Here is a 22,447-nt window from a genome sequence, read left to right on the forward strand (position 1 = left end):
AAAAAAGAAACATCATTTGTTCAAGAGAGATGAGTTATCTTAGTGCTCAGTACTGGGAAGGATTGGATCCAGTCATGTGACTTCCTGCATAAGAGATGCTTGGCTGCATAATGGGCAATCCCTCCAAGGGAAGCCACAGGTGCAGAAACATTTTTCACAGGGCTGTTTAAAAACATGAGCCCCTTGGGGGTGCCTTCGTGGCTCAGTTGGTTGAGCGTCAGACTCTTGGTTTTGGCTCCGGTCCTGATCCCAGGGTTGTGGAATTGTGCCCCACATAGGGCTCCGTGCTGGGCATTGAGTCTACTTGAGATTCTCTCCCTCTCCCTCTGCCCCTTCCTCTGCTCCTGCTCAGGCGTGTGCGCTCTCTCTCCCAAATAAATAAATCTTTTTAAAAAAACTTAAGGGACGCCTGGGTGGCTCAGTCAGTTAAGTGTCTGCCTTTGGCTTAGGTCATGATTCCAGACTCCTGGGATCGAGTCCTGCATCCAGCTCCTTGCTCAGGAGGGGGCCTCCTTCTCCTTCTGCCTGCTGCTCCCCCAGCTTGTACCCTCTCTCTTTCTCTTGCTGTCGCTCTCTCTCTGGCAAATAAATAAATAAAATCTTTTAAAAAACTCCAAAATTAAAATATAAGCCCCTGTACATCTGAAACTTACATAACACTGTATGTTAACTATACTGGAATTAATATTTTAAAAAAGCCCTTGATAAAAACCAAAGTCTTTTATTAAAAAGTAATTGAAAGATGAACTGAGTTAATGTGGTCCACTCTGATAGCTCTTAGAATATCTTGCCCCCAAATGGTTAGGCCTTAGACTTCAAACCCGATCTCATTAATAAGCTTCCAGTGTAGTCCTCTCTGGATTCTCTCTTCTCTTATCAGCCAATAGAAGGGAAGAATCAACAAAGAAGTCACACGCACTGAGGGAACATGGATCCATCAGAGAGCAGAAACTTGGCTCCCTGAATGATTATGGGGGACAGAGCCTTCTGTCTACCTTTCTACCTCCTACAAACCTCTGTGCTGAGAGCAAGAAATGAACTTTTAATTTGTTAGAACTGTAAGTTTTGTTGGGCTTTATAGCCGCAGTTTTTTTACCCTAATACAGATATGAAATAATGTCCCAAATTCTATATCTGAGTCTGTTTTAAATGCTGTTTCGCCATGACTATCATAATCCATTGTCCATATTCGTAATAACTATTTTCATAGAAGTCCTTTCCAGCTTAAATCTCATTATTTGAGGATTACTGCATTGCTGCCTCCTATCTGAGAGATGCTTCCTAGAGCCCTTCTTGGTCAGAACATGACAGAAAATATACAACACCCTGATGTCTTTTATACAAAGCCCTATTTCATGTGATGTCTCTCTATATTCTCCCAGCAAATCTGAGGAATGTTCAAGGGTCTGTTATCGTCCCCTTTTTGCAGGTGATGAAACTGACACTAAGATTAAGTATGAAATGGGGAAAAAAAGTGGAGACGGCTGATGTACAGAGTTCTTTGAAGATGAAGCGAGAGAATAATTTAGTCTACCTGGCATCTCGTATACATTAAGGCTTTTCTTATTTTCTTTCTAACTCGCTGATAAGTTATCTATTGCTGTGTAACAAACCACCCCAAAATAATGACTTAAAACAGTAACAATCATTGATTCTGCTCCCAGAGCCCGCGCTGCGAAAACACAAGTTGCTGGCGGTGGGGGTGGGGCTGGAACAGCTGGCTTCCTTGGGTTTCTTTCTTTCTGTGGTCTCTCCGCATGGTCTCTCCACATGGCAGCCCCAGGGTAACCATGGCAGCTGAAGGCTTCCAGCAGGAACAGAGGGAGTGAGAGAGTAGAGCGAGAAAGAGAGAGCCAGAGCTAGTTACAAAGAGGAGGGTGAGGCAGAAGCTTGTAATGCCTTATGACCTAGCCTTGGAAGGACATTTTGCTGTGTCATTTCCGTCACATTTTCTGAGAAGCAAAGCATTAGGGCCAGCTCACGGTCATGGGGAGAAAAATTAGACTCCACTTCTTGATTGAATTTTTGGCCATGTTTTTTTAACTACCACATTTTTCTTCTCTAAAGTGCTTGCCTAAATTAACGCAGACACAAAGCTCGGAGTGTAAGGAACACATCCAAGGTCATTCAGCCCTTAAATGGTTCCACCAATATTGGAGGTCCCACCTCCATGCACTCCCCAGGATCCCGGAAAATCTCATGTGATTAGCACGCGGAACATGGTAGGCAAGACATGTTAGCCCCCAAACAGAGCTAATCCTCATTGCCTTGGAAAACACACTTACATTTATTTTGCAGGAAAAAGATTACCCAGAAAGCAGTCGTCCATGAGCACTTTCCAAGTTTCTCCCAAACATCTGTGTTTAAAAATTTTCCCCCCAACAGATGTATTCATTTGCATTTCCCCCAGATGAATCACTTTTTTGTTGTTATTTTTTGACTATATTTCTCACCTCTCGAGATCCTTTGGTATTAACTCTCAAACCCACCACTTAGGTTGGTACCCTCTCCTGATTTGGAACCTTCCCTTACTTCTATCATCATGAACATTTGCCCTTCCTGTGGGTCACTAAATGAAATGTTAAAAGCCGATGGTCTGGGGGCCCTGGGTGGCACAGTGGGTTAAGCATCCCACTCCTGGTTTTGGCTCAGGTCGTAATCTCAGGGTGGTGAGATTGAGCCACACCTTGGGTTCCTGCTCAACAATGAGTCTGCAAGAGATTTTCACCCCCCCCCCCCGCCCTTCCCCTGCTCTTGCATGCGTGCCTCCCTTCCTAAAATAAAATAAGTAAAATCTTAAAAAAAAAAAAAAGAGGACAGTCTGATATAAGGTCTGAGGGGCATTTTTTTTTCTTTTCTTTTTTTTTTTTTTTTTTGCTAGTAGGCCAACATTTCTACAGTTGAAACTTCTGTTGACCCAAAGAGAGTCTAAACCTCATTTTAGAAAATCTGGGTTATTTGAACAGTGATATAACTCTGAAATCTCAGAGGGCTCACATAGTGCCTACAATGCTCGGCAGTAAGGTAGATTTCCCTGTAGGTGCTTTTCTGTTTGGGGATCCCCAGGAGTCCCTATGGGAAACCATCCTTTCTGTTTCCCAGACCCAAAGTGTTGGTGGGAGCATGGGGTAAGAAGAAGAAAGAGTGGATGAGGAGTCTCCGGGAGATAGGAGGTCTCTGTGTAGACTAGCACACTCCTCCTTTGCCCCAAAGGTGGTGTTATATTTTCTAGTAGCTGCATTTTTAAAAGTAAAAGGCGAAATTAATTTTAATAATAGATTTTATTTAACTCAGTATATCCAAAATACTATCATCTGAACATGTAGTTATTACAAAAATATTCACGAGATACTTTTCATTCTTATTTCTTTACCAAGTCTTGGAATCCGATGTGCAATTCACACTTCTTGAACACTTCATTTGGGACGAGCCATGTTTCAAGTCATCAATAGCCAATACCGTATTGAAAAGCCACATAAACACTTCCTTTCTGTTGCTCATTGGTCCTCTGAGACCTCAATCTTTCCTTCTCTGTTTGCATACCTTCTTATCATTCAGATCTCAGCTCAAAACACCTATTCCGGAGAGGAAAGGCAAGTAATGCGACCCACTCCCTCCCTCCCCTTCTCTATCCCGTTCTCCTGTGTTACTGTCTCCATAGAACTGATTTCGTCTAAACTGGTCTTATTCATTTGCTTACGTATTTCTTTTCTATCTTCTCCACTAGAGTGTAAGTTTCACGAGGGCAGGGATTTTTAAAAATCCATTTTGGTCTCTGAGTTCCCGGTGCCGAGCACCGTGCCTGGCACACGCCGGGAGCTCGGTACACATTTGCCGGACGAAGGAATCGCATTTCTCTGGAACACGGCCCAACGGGGCAGCCGAGCGGCGTGCACAGGTGGGGCGCCCACGACGCGCGCGGCTGCGCTCCCTCGGCTCCAGGGTGGGGGTGGGTGAGTGGGTGTGTGCGGGGGTGTGCGCGGTAGAGCGCGCCAGCGAGCCCGGAGCGCGGAGCGGGGAGGAGCAGTCAGCGCTGCGCAGAACCCGCAGCGCCCGCCCGGCTGGGCAGCTCGGAGGTGGGTGGGCCGTGCCGCCAGCCCGCCCGCGGGGTCCCCATTGGCCGCCTGCCGGCCGCCCTCCGTCAGGGAGGCGGCGAGGAGCCGAGGGGCTGCTCCCGAGCCGGAGGGGGAGCGCCCGACCGAGCCGACGCCAGGGCGGACGCGTGGGATCCGCGCCCCCCATTCGCCCCCTCCCCGCACTCCTGCCGCCGCCCCGCTCGGTCTCCGGCGCTGCCGCCCACGGTCGGCCTCCGACAGCTCCGGAGGGACCCGGGCAGCTCCCGGGAGCCCGGGTGAGTGGCCGCGCGCGCTCCCCGGCTCCTCCTGGGCCCCGCCGCCTGCTTTTGCTTTCGCGGCGGCGGCGCGGTGCGGTTTGCCCGGGCAGCGCCCAGGGCAACCAGGAAGGCCGAGACGGGGGCGGCGGGACTGCGGGGAGAAGTGGGGTCGCAGCCAGGAGGCTACCCCTGCCCCGCAGGCCGGGTGGGAACAGGTGGCGCGGGGCGGGCCGGGCGCTTTGTGTCGGGGCGCAGAGACCGGGAGCGGGTGGCCGCGCCTCCCTCGGCCGCTCCCTTTCCTCCCCTGCTCCCCCGGGCGGCCGTACGCCGGGTCGGCCGGGTAACGGAGCGGGAGTCGCCAGGAATGTGCCTCTGGGGACTGCCTGGCTCGAGGGAGGGGAGGGGATGGCCGCGGTGGCCGGGGAGTGCGGGAGCCGAGAGGTAGCGCGGGGGCCGCGGTGCCGCCGCAGGCTGGAGGGGGATGCTTCCAGCGAGGCGCGTTCCGCCCGGGCTAGGGCTTCATTCTTCCGCGGCGCCCCCGGAGGTGGGGAGCTGGGTGGGCGTGTGTGTGGAGAAAGGGGAGGCGGGGAGGCCAGTCACTTCCGGAGCCGGTTCTGATCCGCGCGGAGCGCCGTGCTTTCGGGGACGCGGACCTTGGGGTGCGGTTGTGCCCGGCCCCACGCGCGCGCGGGCGATGCGGGGCTGGGGACGTCCCTGGCGCGGGTTTAACAAAGGGTGCTCCTCTCCACCCGGCGGGGAGGGGCAGCTGGGGAGAGGTGGTCCTCGGCGAGCCGCTCTTAGCTGGGGACGTCTCCTTCCTTTTCGGGTTGTCATTTTATTATTATTATTGCTATTATTTTAAAGGACTGGAGACTGATGCATGAGGGGCCCAAGGAGGCGCAGGAGCGGTGGTGATGGTGTGGGAAGCGGAGCTGAAGTGCGCTGGGCTTTGGTGAGGCGTGACAGTTTATCATGACTGTGTTCAGGCAGGAAAACGTGGATGATTACTACGACACCGGCGAGGAACTTGGCAGGTACGCGGGGTGCCGGAAGCGCATGCTACCGGGTTGTGGGAATGCATAATATTGGGGGCAGTGGGCGGTAAACAAATGCAGTTTGAATCAGGCGGCTCCCTCTCCCTTCCAAGAGATGTGCAAATGATAGAGAAAAGAGTTACTAACCCAGCGCGGGCTGGGGTCCGGAAATAAACCACCGATCCAAGGGGCTCTGATGGAGAGGCAATTTCAGTGTTAGATTGTGTTGCAAAGGGTATTGATCAAGACCCCTGGACAGGAACAGGTTTAATTGTTCGCAGTAATTCCGTTCCGAGATGAGGCAAAAGCTAAGATGTATTTGCATCTGGTGTTAGGTCTTATATGTGATTTAAACAGAGTACAAACTCATTAGTAGGCTTTTAAAATCTTAATACTTCCTGTCTTTCTGAATTTTCAGAGTAACATGAGCAAGTATTGGTAGATCACATATGGCGACTTGCCAGATGTTGGTGTTGGGTTTGGATTTTGAAACTTCCTCCAACCAGGGATTTAATTACCCAGTTGGTGTTAGTGGTTGCTTTGGTTTCATTTACAATGTTAAATTTTTAACAAATAAATGATCGAGAGTCTAATATGGCTATCTGGATTCAGAGCATACTTCCATTGCTGTGGGAGCTGTGACTCTTGAGTGCAAAGTCGTTCAGTTTCTAGGTGAACAAAGAATGATTATTTTGAGGCGTCTCAGGGCTGGCTCAGTTTCCCCTTGACTGGGTATTTGACAGGATGTGTTGAGCTCTGGTCTAAGTAAGCACAAAACCCAGTTTTCACACCTAAATGTAGATTCAATGTAAGAATTTGATTTTTGTGGATTTGTATTGAGTAAAGGATCTTGAAACAAAGTGTGTATTTACTTGCACTTGTATCAAAATATGTATTTTCCATACTTACCTGATGTCTGATCCTAAGCTTTTCTTTTTATTAGAAGGAAATTCAAAAACACCCACACCCTGCGTTACCTAATGGGGATTTCCAGTGTGGAGCTTAACAAAATTTTTTTACAAGTTCAAGTAAGAGTGGGGAATAAAAGCCATTTTTAAAAGGTTACTGTAACAGAGTATTTCTGTATGTGTTTAGTATCAACTCAGGACATCACTGAGAGCCTGCACTTAGGAAGGGCTTATGATATATTGGAGATTTACTGAAGGAATAAGGAAGAAGGAAAGCTCTCAAAAATCATATTTCACGGATATGTTTAAGATTAAGGTTTAAGGGTATGTGGTTGAAGTACTTGGTTTAACTAGAATTAAATCACTTTGTCCTGTGGTTTTCAGCAAGACGAGTGGTATATGGAGTTTTCCTTTGAGTTTCCCTGCTGGGAAAAAAAGGTGAAAAAATATATTTTAATGCCATTTGTGTAGTGTGGCCTGATTATATAAATTCTCTTAGAAAGAAGGGTGATTAAAATGAGGTGAGCCGATTGCTTTATGGATTAGGTATGTGACCTTATTTTCAGTAAGGTCTTTTGGTAGAATTATGTGTTATGAGAAAGAAAAAAAATGAAGCCTCCCTGAGGTGGGGGAGTTCTCAATCTTGACTTCGTGGGCGGGATGACAGGTCCTCCGCCTCTGAGCTGGGAGGTGGCTTGCTCAGTTCTCACTACATTTAGCTTTGATTTTTGTTTCAGTCTCCGTTTCTGTGTAGAACTTTCTTCCCACCGTGCCAGACTAATTGATACCTCGTTGATGGGCTGATTGAATTTGGGTCATCTCTGCATTTGAGAGAAGGGCTCTGAGCAAGTGGGAGCTGGGGTTTGTTTTAAATGAAGTCTGTATGTCCATCCATCTGATAGAGCTGCTTTTGCTTGGCCTAAAAATGGGGAAAATGGTTGATTTGAGGGAGAAGTTTTTTTTCCAAGCCCTGTGATTTTCACGTCTGGCTTGGAAACAGCCACTTCCTGAAAACAAGTCCTGACCGAAGATACATATGAAGGAAACTTTTGAAAGAGGCTGCTTCACGTGTCACAGAAATGGAAATGGGCAGATACTGAGCGCAAAGGCAGGGCCCTCCGAGCAGTGAGTTATGCGCAGACCAGCATATACATTCAACACCTGACCTGCGTGTCTCTAGGAATCATCTCAGTAAGAGCTACTCTTCTAACGTGTGCCTTTGCTGAGACCAAGGCCATAGCCAGGGGAGCGAAGATGGGTGCGCTCAGTATCACTGCTATCACGACTTTACTTTTAGGAAAACCAAGAGAGTACGTATGTAGGAGCGTGTGTGTGTGTGTGTGTGTGTCTGTGTGTGTGTTAGTGTGTGTCTGTGTGTACTGCCAAGGACTGCTAAAAAGCTCTCTGTCGCAGTAAAGACCTTTGTAAAGTATTCTGATTGGTGCAATAGTGATCCGGCAGACAGACCACTGGACAGAGATCCTGGTTCAGAATGTGGCTCTGCAGTGTGCTCATCACCTCCAATAAGTCCCTCCCCCTCTCTGACCCTCAAGGTCTTCATTTTTAAAGTGAGGGGCTTAGGGGTGCTTGGCTGGCTCAGTCAAAAGAGCATGCAACTCCTGTTCTTGGGGTCATGAGTTTGGGCCTCATGTTGGATGTAGAGATTACTTAAATAAATGAATAAAGAAAAACTAAAAAAAAAAAAAAGTGAGAGGCTTAGTGCTTATGTCATGGGTGTTGTGAAAATCACATGATCTAACACATGTCAAGCTATTTAAATCAGCAGTGAGGAGTGACACCAGTGCAGGTATTATCTGCAGGCATGTGGGTGTTCCCGGCAGGCTAATAACTTGGCCTGCAAGTCAATTTTCGTTCAGGTATCTGTTTACCAATTTTGGGAAGGGAGGCCTTCTGGGAGAAGTCATGCATGGGGGAGGCACACTGATGTTGCCCTTGGCCTCCCCACTGTGAGTCCGAATAAAGCAGCTCTGAACTCAAGCATGCGCTTGGAGGAAAAAGAACTCCTGTAGTGAGCAGCCCTCCTGCCCCGCTTGGAGGAAAAAGAACTCCTGTAGTGAGCAGCCCTCCCGCCCCGGTTGGTGACCTTTTGTGTTGACTCCTGGGGCCTCACTCTCGGTCCCAGGAGGTGAAACCAAGCACTGCTTCCGTCCCATGGAGTGATTTCTGCGAGGAGTGCTTATGAATGCAGATTTCTCCATCTGCCATTATACCTGGGTGCCTTAGCCACTCTCATCAGCTGCCCCTTGGGAGGCTGCAGGCTGGCTTGTCCCTCCATCAGGCTCCCCTTAACATGGCTGGCGGTGGTTCAGCCTCACTGATGAGCCTTCTGGACAGCTCTCTGAGCACCACTTTCCTGGGGAACTGGCCTTCTTTCCTCTCCCGCTGTCTGACCTGACATGATCTTAAGACCCAGGCCCTACCTCCTGAAGAAATTGCCTCCACAATGATTTCTCCCTTCAGACTTGCATTCTCGAAGCACTCTGCTCTGTTGGTACACGACTGACTGCAGACTGCGTCGTGCCACGCCGTGTCCTTGCTTTGTGTTGTATTCAGTATTCTTGTGGGCTTCTTGTCGCCCGCTTGAGCTTTCCTTCTGGTGAGCTCCGTGGTCTTTTCTCCCCCGGGCATATGCAGTGTGCTGTAACAGCAGGTGCAAGCTCGAGCAGAGCCTGGACAAGCTAATGCAGGTTGGCAGGTGTGGTATGGGGACCAGAATGGGGACTTAAGACCTAAATGATGATGCGGGTGCTGATGCTGATAGAGAGGCAATGTGTGGTGTGAGATAGCCTCAGTACATGCATTGGGAAAGTGGGGAGACACCTACCTTTATAAGGTGTTGTGGGAACGAGAGACCGTGGCTGTAAACACCTGACACGCCGTCACTGCCTCAGGTATTAGTTTTAACAACCTGTTGTCCCCGTCTGTTTACCACATTGTAGAGTCATTGTTTATTTGCTTACCTGCTTTCCTCGCAGGTTGTCATAGGATCGTGACCTTGGACTTGCTCATCAGTTCGTATCTCTAAAGCCAACTTAGATACGTGTCAGTAGGGGCTCAATAAATGCTTGCTGATCGGATGACTGGATTGATATTTGTAAAGCACCGTGAACGTGCACGCCCACACGCGCACACACACACACGTACATACGTATGGCCCTCACTAAGTGATGGCCCCGGTGGATTTGAGCTTAGGATGTTAAGGGCTGCAGCTCATAAGAGTAAAAAGTGCTTTTCCTTTGTGTTCTCTGTGATTGGACAGAAATATGCCCACCAGCCAAAATGTCCAAGCACAAGACCAGTTTAAACAAACCAAAGTGGAGCATGAGATAATTTACATCGGTTTGGGTGGTGGCTAGACGCTTAATAATTCAAATTTAAAACTTTCTCATTCTAGCATACAATCCGTAGGCATTTGAAATAAGTAGGGCTTTGTCCTAGGCTCCAAGAGTCAGCACACGTGTTTCGTTTGGGTTACTGGGGACCACAGGGTGGGTCCTAAGAATTACGGCAATCCTGTGTGAATGGCAGGAGGAAAGACTTCTTGGCCTGTTTTCCCTTTGGAAGGGCGAATCGCAGGCCTGCCTGGTTGGCGAGTGAGATAATCCTGTAGGACGGCGCTGAATGGGATTTTCTTATTTGCTTTTCTGCTTCCATGTACCCTCAGATGTTACCTCTGATAAGAGAGGCTGCAAAGTTTTAAGAGAGATAAGGCTCAAATATATGTATGAGAGGTAGTGTCCAGCGACTTGATTTTATGAAAGTATAGCTGGCACCCAATGTTACGTTAATTTCAGGTGTACAACATAGTGATTGACAGCTCTGTGTGTTACGGGAATGCTCGCAGGTGCGGCTGCCCTCCGTCACCCGCTGTACGACACTGTTACGGCATCACCGACTGTGTCCTGCATTCAGTGATGTTTGAGTTGCATGCATTTTAGGAAGGTCTAATAATGGTCTTCCAGGCTGTGAAGGGAGGGCACGGTGATGGTGGTGAGTGGCAGTTTGGCTGGATGCTTGCTTGCCAGCCCTGGGAGGCATCTCCGGACCACCCAGGCAGGCATGATTTAGAAACATAGGGGGTTGAGGTTTTATTGATGGGGAGCCCAGAAGCCTCGAAGCTGACTCTCTCATGCCCCTATGCCCTGTTACCCCAAGCCCGTATCTTACCGAGCCACTTGGGAACCTAAGGCCCCATAACATCGTCTGCCCCTACAAAGCCATGGAAAACTCACGGTAGGCTTACAGAGATGGACGCTCGGATTAATTTCGGTAATTATATATGGGGGTTTTATCAGGAGAGGTGATAGTGTCCACATGTCCTCCCACCTCCTGGCAAAGTCGTGGCCCCTGAAAGGCAAAGACCACTTCCTCCCAGGTGGAGTGGAGGTGGGGAGGGCATCTGGGTGCAGAGGCACAGACGTGTGTGGCTGGATATCCTTGGAGGTGGTGTGGGGGGCGCAAGGCCTAAGCCCTGTGAGCTACAAGGTCAATTACACTGTCTGACCTCTTCGAATACCCCCATCTTCCTGCAGGGAAATGTGTTCTGAACTTTGACCCTTAATTCTCGCCAGCTGCTGTGTGTACCTAGCTAACCAGGCATTTTGTCTAAATGCAATAAAACATGAGTTTAGTAGAAACTTATTACTGAGCGAGAGACAAAGAAGCTGCTTACTGGTGGAAAGGAGGGGCTTGCCTTGGGGAGGGGCAGCCCAAAGACCCCTCGGGACCGGGATCTGGAAGAAGCTGGAGTGATCGTGGGTCCTCCCTTCTCACTTCATCCTGTCGGGGCTTAGACGAGTCAGGTGTCTCAAGCAGCTGGTTGGTAGGTAGCAAGAGGTGGGCCCTGAACCCTGGCCAGGCCTGCTTCGAACATTCTTTACACTAGTTAGGATTTGGCAAGATGTTTGAGAGTGGTGATTTGGGCAGCCAGCTAATGCCAATTTTTAATATCTGCCTTGGAGACGGTGGTTAGAACAGCTGGGGGCCAACTTCACTGAAGGTTTTATTCTGCCCCCAGCCAGAGGCTTCCTCTGAGCCCAGAACTCCCCTGGGCACTTTCCTGCACACGGAAACTTCTTTCCTTTTCCCTTGTGCCCCACGAATGATGTTAGCGAGTGGCATAGTTTCACCCAACTCCCAAAGTTAATGGTTCAGCTTTTTAGAAAGTTCACAGAGCACTTTCATTATTATTTAACCTTTGAGTAACGTAAGGTGTAAGAGTCATGGCCCTGCCCGGTGGACCATCCCCTGAATATCAAACAGTTTCTCGTTTCATGAAGCGACACTGGTCTGTCTGGTGTAGGGCTGCTGTGTGATTGCCTGAGACTTCATGTGGAAGGCAATACTTAATTGTTTTGCTTTGGTTTTTGGAGGTGAATTATATCACAAGAGAAAGCCTCATCTCTCAGCCTTGAAAGAGATGATATGACAGTACAATTATTTATAGTAAATCCAATTTATCACTTTGTTAACATTCTAAATGAATTCCTTTAAATGTGCAGTGAGGAGAGGGAGGTGGAAAAAAAAATTGCCGTTCGGTTTTTCTACAATATCTAAATAAATGGGATTAAAACAACTGGGTCTGAATAATAAATCTTTCATAGGTAAACCAAAAAGTGCTATACCCCTCTCCAGGTTTAATGTGCCAAGAGGGTTTTTACAGAGTCTAAAACCTAAAATGGTTTGTGTCTTATTTTCAATCGCAGTCCAAAGCAAAGCAAAACAAAACAAAAGAAAAACAGTCCTGTGCTAAGTCACTCGTCTCTGGCAATGGGTCGACTGGTGTGATCCTTGGTGACTCCTGTTTATCGCCTCTCTCTTTTGTAGGTGACATTAGAAGCTAGTGTGGCTTACAGATCACTCTGTGGTTCCTTAAGTATAATGTCGCCTCCCCCCTGAGAAATGACCGTGGGGCTCCCCGCTCTGTCCTACGACATCTCCGGTGTGAGCTGGAGGAATTTTATTCAGCATCCTAATGTATGTTCAGAGATGTCAGGAGAGGAGGTGGGGGAATGTCGTTGATTTTTTTTTCCCTTTATAAACACGTTCAACTTTGAATGAGGAGCATGATGTTTGAGCAAATGACTGCTGGAAACTGCTGATCTCTGGTGTTTGAAAAGTTTATATTCATGTGCTTATATTCATAAGCCCGGTGGTTTTCAGCTGGGAAATTTGGCTCTGAGTGTGGCCTCTCTTTTGGGACACATTTTCTGTCAAAACTACCTAATTGTTCTTATTTAGATCTGATGTGATGAACGAGGCTGGTTTATCTCAAGTACAGTGGATATTGTAAGCGTTCACCTGCAAGGAAGGAGCTAATTCCCATTCTTCCCCATTGTTCAATAGTTCTTTCTGCAGCTCGGCGTTTCCTGCCTTTGAAACCACGCACACTTTTCCTTTGTAACTTAAGTCGGGAGTTTTGAGACTTCACTTCCATCTTCCATGTTCATGGTTGAGGCCCTTGAGGGTAGAATTTTCCAGTTGAAAAAGACATGTAGGGAAAATAATCAATGCCCCTTTTTTCGTTCTGTCATGAAAAGCATCAGCTCTTCTCTGAGCAGCACGTCTGCCTGGGACCAGGCTGTGTATGCGGACAGGAGGTGGGACTTGGGTGAGACAAGGAACAGCGACCGAGGGATCTGTTGGGACAGAGAGGGAGTGGCTTGGGGCCGAAGAAATCAGTACTTGGAGCGGACGGAGGCCTCAGCTTCCCACCCTCCTTTGAGAAGTTACTTTACCTCCCCTGTGCGGAGCTCCGTTTTTGGGGGGGGGGTGGTATCTGTGGTTTCTGGGTGAGCAGTGTGCATGTCTCTGGGAAAGTGATGAAAAAGGCCGCAACCTTTTGAGCGTAGTTTTTGATAGGCCGGGAGCTACAAGCTGCTTCGCTTTACAAACAGCAACAGCAACCCACGAAGCCAGGGCCACTGCAGGTGGCCGGATGCTGTCGAGAACAGACTTTCACCCGCCAACTGCTGAGGTCTGAGATGCTGAGTTGCACACGATACACAGAGGAGCTGTCTGGAGAAACTGGTAAGCAAAACCCAAACCAAAAAAGCTAAGAGGTCACCTGCTACCTCACCAAGACCATTTTATTGGTATACAGATCAGCATAATTGCAAGCAGAGCCTGCCAGGGGTTTCTCCTGTGCACCTGGGGCAGCTATCCAAAGCCGGCTCTCGAAACGTCGTCTTCGCCACTCAGAGTATCTAGAATCAGCAAGTGAGCTGCTCTTCGTGAAGCCAGAAACTTCCGCCGAGTTTGCCCTCAGGAGCTCTTCTGACGCCTGATAATCACGGGTTGGCTTCCTTCCCCACTGCACGGGATGAGTAGCCCCTTTCCCGGCTTGCTGACGCCACTCTGCACCCGGGGGCTCAGGGCAAGGCCGGGCTGACTGCAGGCACGTCTGCTCCTTTTCCTCCCGAATGTCACTTTTTCCACATTGTGCCGCTGGAACGAAGTGGATTCCTCACCTGTCATCCCATCTGGCTGTGAGCCTACAAAGTGACTGCTTGGGGCTCTGTTCTTGGCATTTCTTTGCACCGTAATTCAACCAAGCTTCGGGATAGCTGGGGGATATTTACCGTTTTCCCTTCTAGAACTGATGAGGGCTGGCTGTAAGGACCGTCCTCTATTTTCCCTCACGTAGAGCTGCAGGCCGCTGATTCAGTTGATGGGAGAGGAAGTGAATGAGTACAAGTGGAATATTTTCCAGGATAAAGTTTTATCAGTCTGTGCTCTCCCCACCCCTCCCTTGGCACAGAGGCGGAGGGCTCGGCAAATACAGCAGCGCACAGGCAAGGGAAACCTAGGGGTGATGTTTGGGGAAGCACAAAGTCCCTGGGCTTTGCCAAATGTGGTTCTGGCGTTGAATGAGTATGTCCTGTTTTCTGAATAGGGCGAATTAATAGGGACCACCCTGTGTAGGGCTCATCTTCAGAAGCAATGTTTTCTCTTTGATGAAGAGAATTTTGAAAAATTATCTGCATTAGAGAGAAGTTATCACCTGGAGAGATAGGGGCAATAGGAAACGACCTGGCCGTTGTCAGCCCACAGTCTTCTCCAGAGCACGTCCCCGGCGATTCCACCAGGAAGGCTGTCTTTCTTCTTTTTATGTTCCTTAACAGCTTGGAGTGAAGAAGTGGCCACTCTGTGTCCTTCTGCAGTTGGCTTCTGCATGTGATTCTTGGCTCTCCCTATAGATTGTACGTTTTCTGAGAGTAGAGCACATGGCTTTTTGTGTCTTTTCCATTGGGTGGGATTAGGCTCAGCGCACAGTAGGTCTTGTTCATTTGCCTTATGAAGGGACATATGCAGAAATTAGAATATGGTTCAGAGCTTTGGACCCAAATCCGTGATTCCACAATGCACCAGCTGCTACCTTGGGAAACTCATTGGACTCGGTTTTTTCATCCGTTAAATGGGGATAGTAATCATACCTATCTCGTAAGTTCGTTGTGAGGTTGTAGATAATATGGGTGAAGTGCTTGGTCTGGTACCAGGCACATAGTAGATGCTTGAGAAGTGGGAGCTGGTTAACAAGATGGAGAGCGTGAGAGGGACCGAGGGAGAAGGGGACTGTATAACATGCTTCTGAATCTATGTGACAGAACCCTACCTTGTCTCCATTCATTCCTCCTTTCCCTGCTCAGGTTCTGGCCTGGACACCCAGCAGCAGGGTGGGGGTGAGGGCTCACGCCTTAGTTCATCCTTCCGCCTTCTCTTCTCCATTCTCCTCTACCTTTGGCTCAGCCCGCACGGTGGGTCATTCTACCAAATTCGACTTTGTTCATCTGATCCGTCCTTACAGGCGTGCCTTCCCCATGCTGGTGGGCGCTGACCCAGGACTCGGGCTATGTCCTGGGCTCCCTCAGCGAGTCTGCTTCATGCTGTGGTAGATGGTTCTTCAAGTTCCTGAGAAACGAATTAGGAGTTTAGCTATGCATTCAGAAGTGGGCTGCTGGGGATAAGATGCCATCTTGAAAGTCCACCCAGGGGCGCCTGGGTGGCTCAGTCGGTTAAGCATCTGCCTTTGGCTCAGGTCATGATCTCAGGGTCGTGAGATCAAGTCCCGCATCAGGCTCAGCAGGGAACCTGCTTTTCCCTCTGCCCCTCTTCCTCCTCCTGCTCGTGCTCTGTCTCTGTCTCTCAAATAAATAAATAAAATCCTTAAAAAAAAAAAGAAAGAAAGAAAGAAAGAAAGAAAGTCCATCCAGATGCCATGGGAAGAGGGAGGGGGAAGCTTCCGTTAAGGAGGTTCTGTTAAGATGGAAAGAGATGTGTCCAGGGAAGCCAGGGTGACGAAAGCGGCAAGACAGCCACGTCAGCTGCTCAGAGACACTCCGGGGGATAGCCCTCCTGGCATCATCGGGAACCCGGGACATGTCAGCACGCAAATTCAGCTTTCACATGCTGTCCTGGAGTTCCTGAAAAGCCTCTTTCATTTTTCTCACTGCTTTTTAAGTTAAAACTTGTGCTAAGCAGCCAGATAAGACCCCAGGAATTTGATCAGAGACACAAACCACTGCTTTGTGTTATAGATCTTTATGGTACAAGAGGTCTGAAATGAGTGTGTGGGCCCCCCGAGTTCCTGAGCAAGACGAGCTTGCCGCAGAACACAAGACCTATGGCAGATCGAGCCTCCATTCAGCTCTGACACGTACTGATTGAAGATGTGAAAATGAGTGTTTGGCCAAGCCCAAGTTGCCCGTGCCAAGAAAAGCCTATTAGGTTGGTGGCTGAAAGACTGAATTGTTAGGACTCGCTTCATGGCCAGGAGACTCTGCCAGCTGCTGGGAGTGAATGCCCACTTACACACTGGAGTGCCCGTCCTTGTTCCCCTGGGCCGGGGTCTCGTTTGTGCAGGGAACATGGCTGCTGCCCAAGAGGCCACTTTTAAAGGATGCTTCCTTATTCTTCAGGCCCATTGAGTGGATAACTTTAGTTTATAAAAGTGACATTAGATGCTCACGAATTTGAAAAGGAAACTACTTGGAAGCTGGGTCTAGAAGGTGAGTTCAGGTGAAATATCAGGGAGTGACATAGGTAAGTATAAACAGGCAGTGTACGTAGACCGTTACACAGAACCATCACGCGAGCCGTACTATCTGTTTGTCATTTATTCCTTCCTGCAGGGTTGGCTGGACATGTGAATGACTTGCTGAGGCGTTTGGCAGGACCCTTTATCTCAACAAGTTTCTAATCACGCAGAGTAGACAGACTTTACACAGCCAACGATAACAGAAAGCCCAAGTAAGAAGTGAGAGAAATCAAGTACGGAAACCTGCTTTTGGAGTTCGGGCAGGGAAAGCTCATTCTGACCTAGAGGGGTCATTGATTCTTTTCGTTCATGTGTTCAGATTCTTGTGGGGATGTAAAGATGTAGGCAGGTGGGTGCCTGAGCGGCTATGTGTGTGTGTGTCTACCCATATATTCCCTGGAAGCAAGTGGAAATCAGGCATGAAGCAGGAGACAAGGAAACAGAGATTTACTGGGAACCATCTAGACCGGGGATTGGAGGGTAGGTATTGTCGTCCACATTTTACAGGTCAGAAAACTGAGGTTCAGAAAGACATCGGCCTTGGATAATGTGTATAAAATGGCAGAGGCGACGGCGGGTTGCCCAGGGTTAAAGACCTTGAAAACACCCAGCATAGTGCCCGCTCCTCTAATACCTTCAGTGCAGGTGTCCTTTGTTCCTTCTATACCAGGCATTTCTCAGCTCTGGCGCCAGTGACCACGTGGGTGGGATACGTCTTTGTGGTGGGTGCCGTCTGGTACACTGGGGGATGTTTAGCAGCTCCCCCACCCCGGCCTCCACCCACTGGATGCCAGTAGCGCCCTCCATCCCCCAAGTTGTGACAACCCAAAATGTCTGCAAACATTGCTACATGGCTGTTGAGGGGCACCCCCTCCCCACTGCCCATTGAGAATGACTGGGCTCCAGGATCAAGGCAGGGAAGTGTTGGCCAGCGGGCCTAAGGGTTGGAGCTGGTAGTAGGCAGGCAGGATCCCGCACCCGACGGGCAAAGAAAACACCCTTGAAGGAAGCTATTGAAATTGGTGTCCAGAGCTGGGGAATGAATAGAGCGGGCGGCCAGGTGCTGTGAGCAGGCGGTCTGGGGCAGGTGGTGTCTGACGTACTGTCCCAGAGGCCTGGCATGGGCCTGACAGTGAGGAAGACCTAGAGAGGCTGCTGGTCAGACTTCCAGATGTCCCTCCCCTGGGCATGGGAGCCCCCCGTGGCTAACGTCTTGGTTTCTTCTGTGCCGCTCCTTGCTGACCAGGCTGCTGGGGACAGCCAGGCTCCCACTGCTGCCTGACCTCCATCCACCCTGCTGTCTCCCAAGGGTGGCATGCTGCTCCTGTCTTGAGGACTGTTTTTAACCTGCTTAATAGGTGTTGTCTTCTTTTTTTTTCTTTCAATATACTGATTGCTAATTTTAAGTCAAAGCTAGAGAACTCCTACTTTTTATTCACTTTTCATTTCTATCAGCCCCTGGTTCCTGCCTCTCTAGCAGAGCGGATGGTATAGCATGCTGTGTGACTGTGGGGGGCCCATATGGCTGAGTTACTGCCTCGGATCCCTTCCTCCTAGCAGGGGCTTTGAAAGGTCGAAGTGCAGGTCTGCCCCCCACCCCAACAGGAGGTGTGACGAGTGCTCTTCCCAGGCTCCCAGCTCCCTGGGGATGGGGCACTTGTGTGGAAGTCAGCTGGGGAAGCTGCCCAGTGGGGGAGGGTGTGGAAGGCCCCCGGTTTGGGGGTGTTGTGGAAAAGGGAAATGTGTCAGTCAGGGTGCTGGCAGGAAACGAGCCCACTCCCAAGGGTTCAGGCGAAGGTTGTGGGATGGCCAGGTACACAGCAGTCTGGGGATCTGACACCTGCCGAGGCTGAGCTGGAGCCCCCAAGAGAGCTACCGGCACACACCATTTTAGGGAAGAAACACCCCGACTTCTCTCTCCTTCCCTCCAACCTCTTGCCAGTGCCTCCTGTTAGCCACCCACCTGCGGGGAGACACAGTGATGCCATTTATGGGGGCGGCCGCCTGGCCGCTTAGAGAAGAGTAAAGAACGCATTGGGGGTGCGGGGTGGAGCTGGACCGGTGGAGGCGATGGAGAAGAATCAGGGAGGGGACATCCATCGGTGACAATGGTGAACTGATGCTGCGTTTGTATGTTACTGTTCCGCTCTGTAGCGCAGGTGATCGGAACCTGCCTTGTCAACATGCAGGACCCTCCTCGCTCCGCTGGATGCTGGGTTTATATGCTCTTTCCGCCAGGGGTCATCCTGACCACCCCACTTCAAAGCCATGCCCTCCCCTTGTAAACCTGTGGGCCATTTCCTCTTTGGCACATTCATACAACACTTAGACTCCCCACCATTGCATTGTTGGCCATCTGTGTGTGTGTGTGTGTGTGTGTGTGTGTGTGTGTGTATCTTCCCTGGACTGGAAGCCCTTCAAGATGTCACGATTCTTTTGTTCCCAGCATCTTGCAAGAAGATGTTCCAGAAATACCTGTTGTGTGGTGATCAATTCCCTTAACTGGTCATAAGCACAAAATTCTGCATTGAAGGACTGACCGTAGCCATAGTTTCTGAGTTTGGAAGGTGGACCAATAATCGCTCAAAAGGTCCCTAAAATGCATCGTGTGTTTTCATCCTTGGGATAACACTGAGAGGTGACAGCCTCTAATGTCCCCATATCACACCACGCTCTGCAGGGGAAGATGTGGACAGAGCAACTGTGTCTTTTCTACTGTCGCGCAGTGATGATGTCCCCAGACTCTGCTGGTGCTTTTGGCCATAACATATTCTCAGGGTTCTCTATATTTAAAAATGTGAAAGCATGGGGGCGGGAGGGGAGTCTAGTGGGAATAAAACGGGGTTGACCCCATTTCAGTGACAGAAGGGGAGGTAGGAAGTGAAGGCAATGCGTACCAGGTACCGATCTATCCCAGGTCACAGCGAGCGTGATTCTCGGACAACGCAGCGCACGGGGACAGAGCCTCTCCAGCACAGCTGTGTGCCCTGGAATATTTGCAGTTTCCGAGTGGAAACCGAAGGGACTTGCTGTTAAACCTGCTTGCAATCTGCAGTTGCCCTGCTGTCATGTCAGTTCTGTCAGATTCGCTCTCTTTTTTATAATGCTTGAAAATTGGGGCTTCACAAAGGAAAAAGGAAGTCTTAACCTAGAATCGACTTCTTCCTCGGTAGATGTGAATTGATTCTAGTACGTGTAGAAAGGTGTGTCATGTGTTCTGAAAGGATAGGGTTCAATTATGGTTTAAAATTAGTTCTACGGGAAGTGCCTGGAATTCCACCCAGAGAGAAGAGACGGCAGCTCTGGTGGGATCGTGTAAAGGGTTGATGGGAAAACAGGCATTGGCCGCACACGTTTCCCCTGCCAGGGCTGGGGCTCTGAAAGCACCTGCGGATGACCCCTGGCTGACCCCTGGGACCAGCTAGAGACAGTTTTCAGTGGGGTACAGCTCTTGTTCCCAGGGCTGCACTTCCTCTTTGGTGACAAAGAGATCGCAGGCAAGAAGACAGGTGCTCGAAAGCCCCACGACAAGGGGGAAGTGGTTGAGAGCGGGTATTTTAAAATCAGCCACTGCGGGGTGGGAAGAGTCAGGATATTGGTAACAACTGGAATTGAGCGTCTTGTTTCTTCTCGACCCTGGAAGGTAGGTGGGAAGTGTTTTTTTATGCTGCTTTTACAGATTGGGAAACAGAGCTGAAGGCAGCAGAGTTCAGTTCAGTGGTAGTTGAAATACGGGCATGTGTGTATAGGCATACATGTGTGTGCGTGTAATATATGTACAAATGCATACACTTGCTATAAATTCGACTGATCAAGGACGTATAACGCACATTTATAAGTAATAAAATATGCATAGTGCATTGTAAATTCCACATAGCCAGTTGAATCTCACGGGATACTTCCCTTGATTTTTGCGTTGGCTGACCTATGGTCCACAGTGTTTTGCTAAATGGAGTTGCATCCCTGTCTGCTAATCCCTTTCCCGATAAATTTATCACCATTAAATTTGACATGCGATCTCCTGTTGGACTCTCTCATCCTTGTACAAATTATATTCATTAAACTCAGCCGTTTTTCAACTTCACTGCCAACTGCAGTCATGCTAACTATCTTTTTAGCTTTCGGTGTCATCGCAGGGATTGGGACTTTGTTTGATTCTATATTATTATAACAGTGGCTGTGTTTAACCAGCAGCTCTCCAGATTCCTGCAGAATGAACAGGGCGCTCTCGTGAGCTGGCACAGGCAGGCTGGAACACTTCCCCTGTTCCATTGTTAAAATCCGAGAAGGAGGTGCTTGCCTGTCTCACTCAGTCCCCAGGATGGTGCTGAATGTCTGGTTGGAAACTCAGAAAGTATTGGTGGCTTGAGTGAGTGAGGTTTCGAAGCTGGGACTGGGAGCCAGTTCTTGAGACTCCATTTGTACCCCATTGTCCTTGATGGGCGATGAGGAAACTCAGGAAAGAAGGGGGTCCAGAAACAGAGCGTGTCCGTGGTCGGAACGGGCTGACAGAGTCCTGCCCTCTGGTGGGATGTCGGCGCTGGAGCAGTGTGATGCTAACAGGAGGGGAGAGGACAGCATCTCCTTCTGTGTCCCTTTCTCTCAGCTCACGAAACCTGACATTTTTCTTCCCCATCTTCTAGGAAAGGGAAGGCCATTTCATCTAGCAGGGTGGTGACTTCCCTTAGTCATCAGTAGCCAGTGGGGGATGACCGGTTATGGGGAACAAGAGAGTTCAATCCCTTAATGTCTTCTGTTATAGTTGGTATATTCACATGGCACGGAAATCAAAGAGGGTGGACGGGGAGAGGTAGTGTCCGTCTCTCTGTCTTCCAGGCACCAGCAGCTCAGCTTCTTGGGATCCATCCAGATACAGTCTCTGCACATTTAAGTCAATAAACATATAAATATTTTCATGTTTTTTACTGAAATGTATCATGCTGTTTGCTTTGTTCTGTACTTTGTTTTTTTCTCCTTATAACATATCTCAAAAATGGTTCTGTTACTGTACAAAAAGGAGTGCCTCTTTCTGTTCTGGGGGTTTACCATAATTTGTTTAACTCTCCCAGTCTATGAACTTTTAGGGTTCTTTTCCAATTTTTGTATTACATATGATGCTGCAATGAATACCTTTGTGTAAAATGTTATACTTATCTGTAGGATAAGTTTCTGAAAGTGGAATTGCTGGGTCGAAGGCTCCAAGCCCTTGTCATTCTCGTAGATGTTGCCAGGTGGTTCTTTTTAACCACCGTGCTACCCACAATCGAGAGCCGATTTCCCTACTATCTCCCACAACTATTGGGTTCTTGCCATTTGTTGAGTATGGTTTCATTAATTTTTGAATATGAAGGAGTGTAAGCTGCTTTTCATGTGTTTAAAAATTGTTTGCTGTGAACTTTCAATTCATACTATTTGCTCATTTTTTGATAGGTCTGTAGACTTCTATTAATTTATAGAGGCCCTTTATATATGAAAAATAGCTTTCATTGGTGCCTGGGTGGCTCAGTTGGTTAAACGTCCGACTCTTTTTTTTTTTAATTAATTTATTTGACAGAGAGACAGCCAGTGAGAGAGGGAACACAAGCAGGGGGAGTGGGAGAGGAAGAAGCAGGCTCCCAGCGGAGGAGTCTGATGTGGGGCTTGACCCCAGAACGCTGGGATCAGGCCTGGGCCGAAGGCAGACACTTAACGACTGAGCCACCCACGCGCCCCAAACGTCCGACTCTTGATTTCGGCTCAGTTTGGGATCTCAGGGTTGTGAGATCGAGCCCTGCATTGGGCTGTGTGCTGGGCATGGAGCCTGCTTAAGATTCTCTCTCTCCCTCTCCCTGTGCCCCTCTCCCCAACTCAAAAAAATAGCTTTATGTCTAGGACATGATTTGTACGTCTTTTTTCTAGGCTCTCATCTGTCTTATGACTTCGTTTCTAGTGTTTTTCCTCCCATGGATACATTTTTGTACTTTGGTAAAATTCCGTGAAACAACATTTTCCATTTTGACCATTTCCAAGTGTGTAGATTATTAAGTACATTCACATTGGTTGTGCAGCCATCACGCTACCCAGCTCCAGAACTCTTGTCATCATCTCAAACAGATGTTGTTTTAACATGCCAAAT

At 48.9% G+C, this 22,447-nt stretch overlaps 1 protein-coding gene across 4 annotated transcripts in view; it reads left to right on the top strand.

Annotated features, from left to right (window-relative positions):
- The first annotated feature begins 3,577 nt into the window (after positions 1 to 3,577).
- DAPK1 (death associated protein kinase 1) overlaps positions 3,578 to 22,447 on the top strand; it is a 176,867-nt gene continuing 157,997 nt past the window's right edge. For 2 of the 4 annotated variants that reach the window (XM_057305686.1, XM_048218267.2), the window contains exons 1-2: positions 4,084 to 4,351; positions 5,198 to 5,367. In XM_057305686.1, coding sequence (XP_057161669.1) covers positions 5,306 to 5,367 — 62 coding nt within the window. In that variant the 5' untranslated portion in view covers positions 4,084 to 4,351; positions 5,198 to 5,305. Of the gene's footprint in view, positions 3,899 to 4,083; positions 4,352 to 5,197; positions 5,368 to 22,447 lie in introns of those variants that run through there. The other 2 variants (XM_048218266.2, XM_048218268.2) reach the window with 2 other exon arrangements.

This window comes from Ursus arctos, unplaced genomic scaffold, assembly GCF_023065955.2.
Source record: "Ursus arctos isolate Adak ecotype North America unplaced genomic scaffold, UrsArc2.0 scaffold_33, whole genome shotgun sequence".
NCBI lineage: Eukaryota > Metazoa > Chordata > Mammalia > Carnivora > Ursidae > Ursus > Ursus arctos.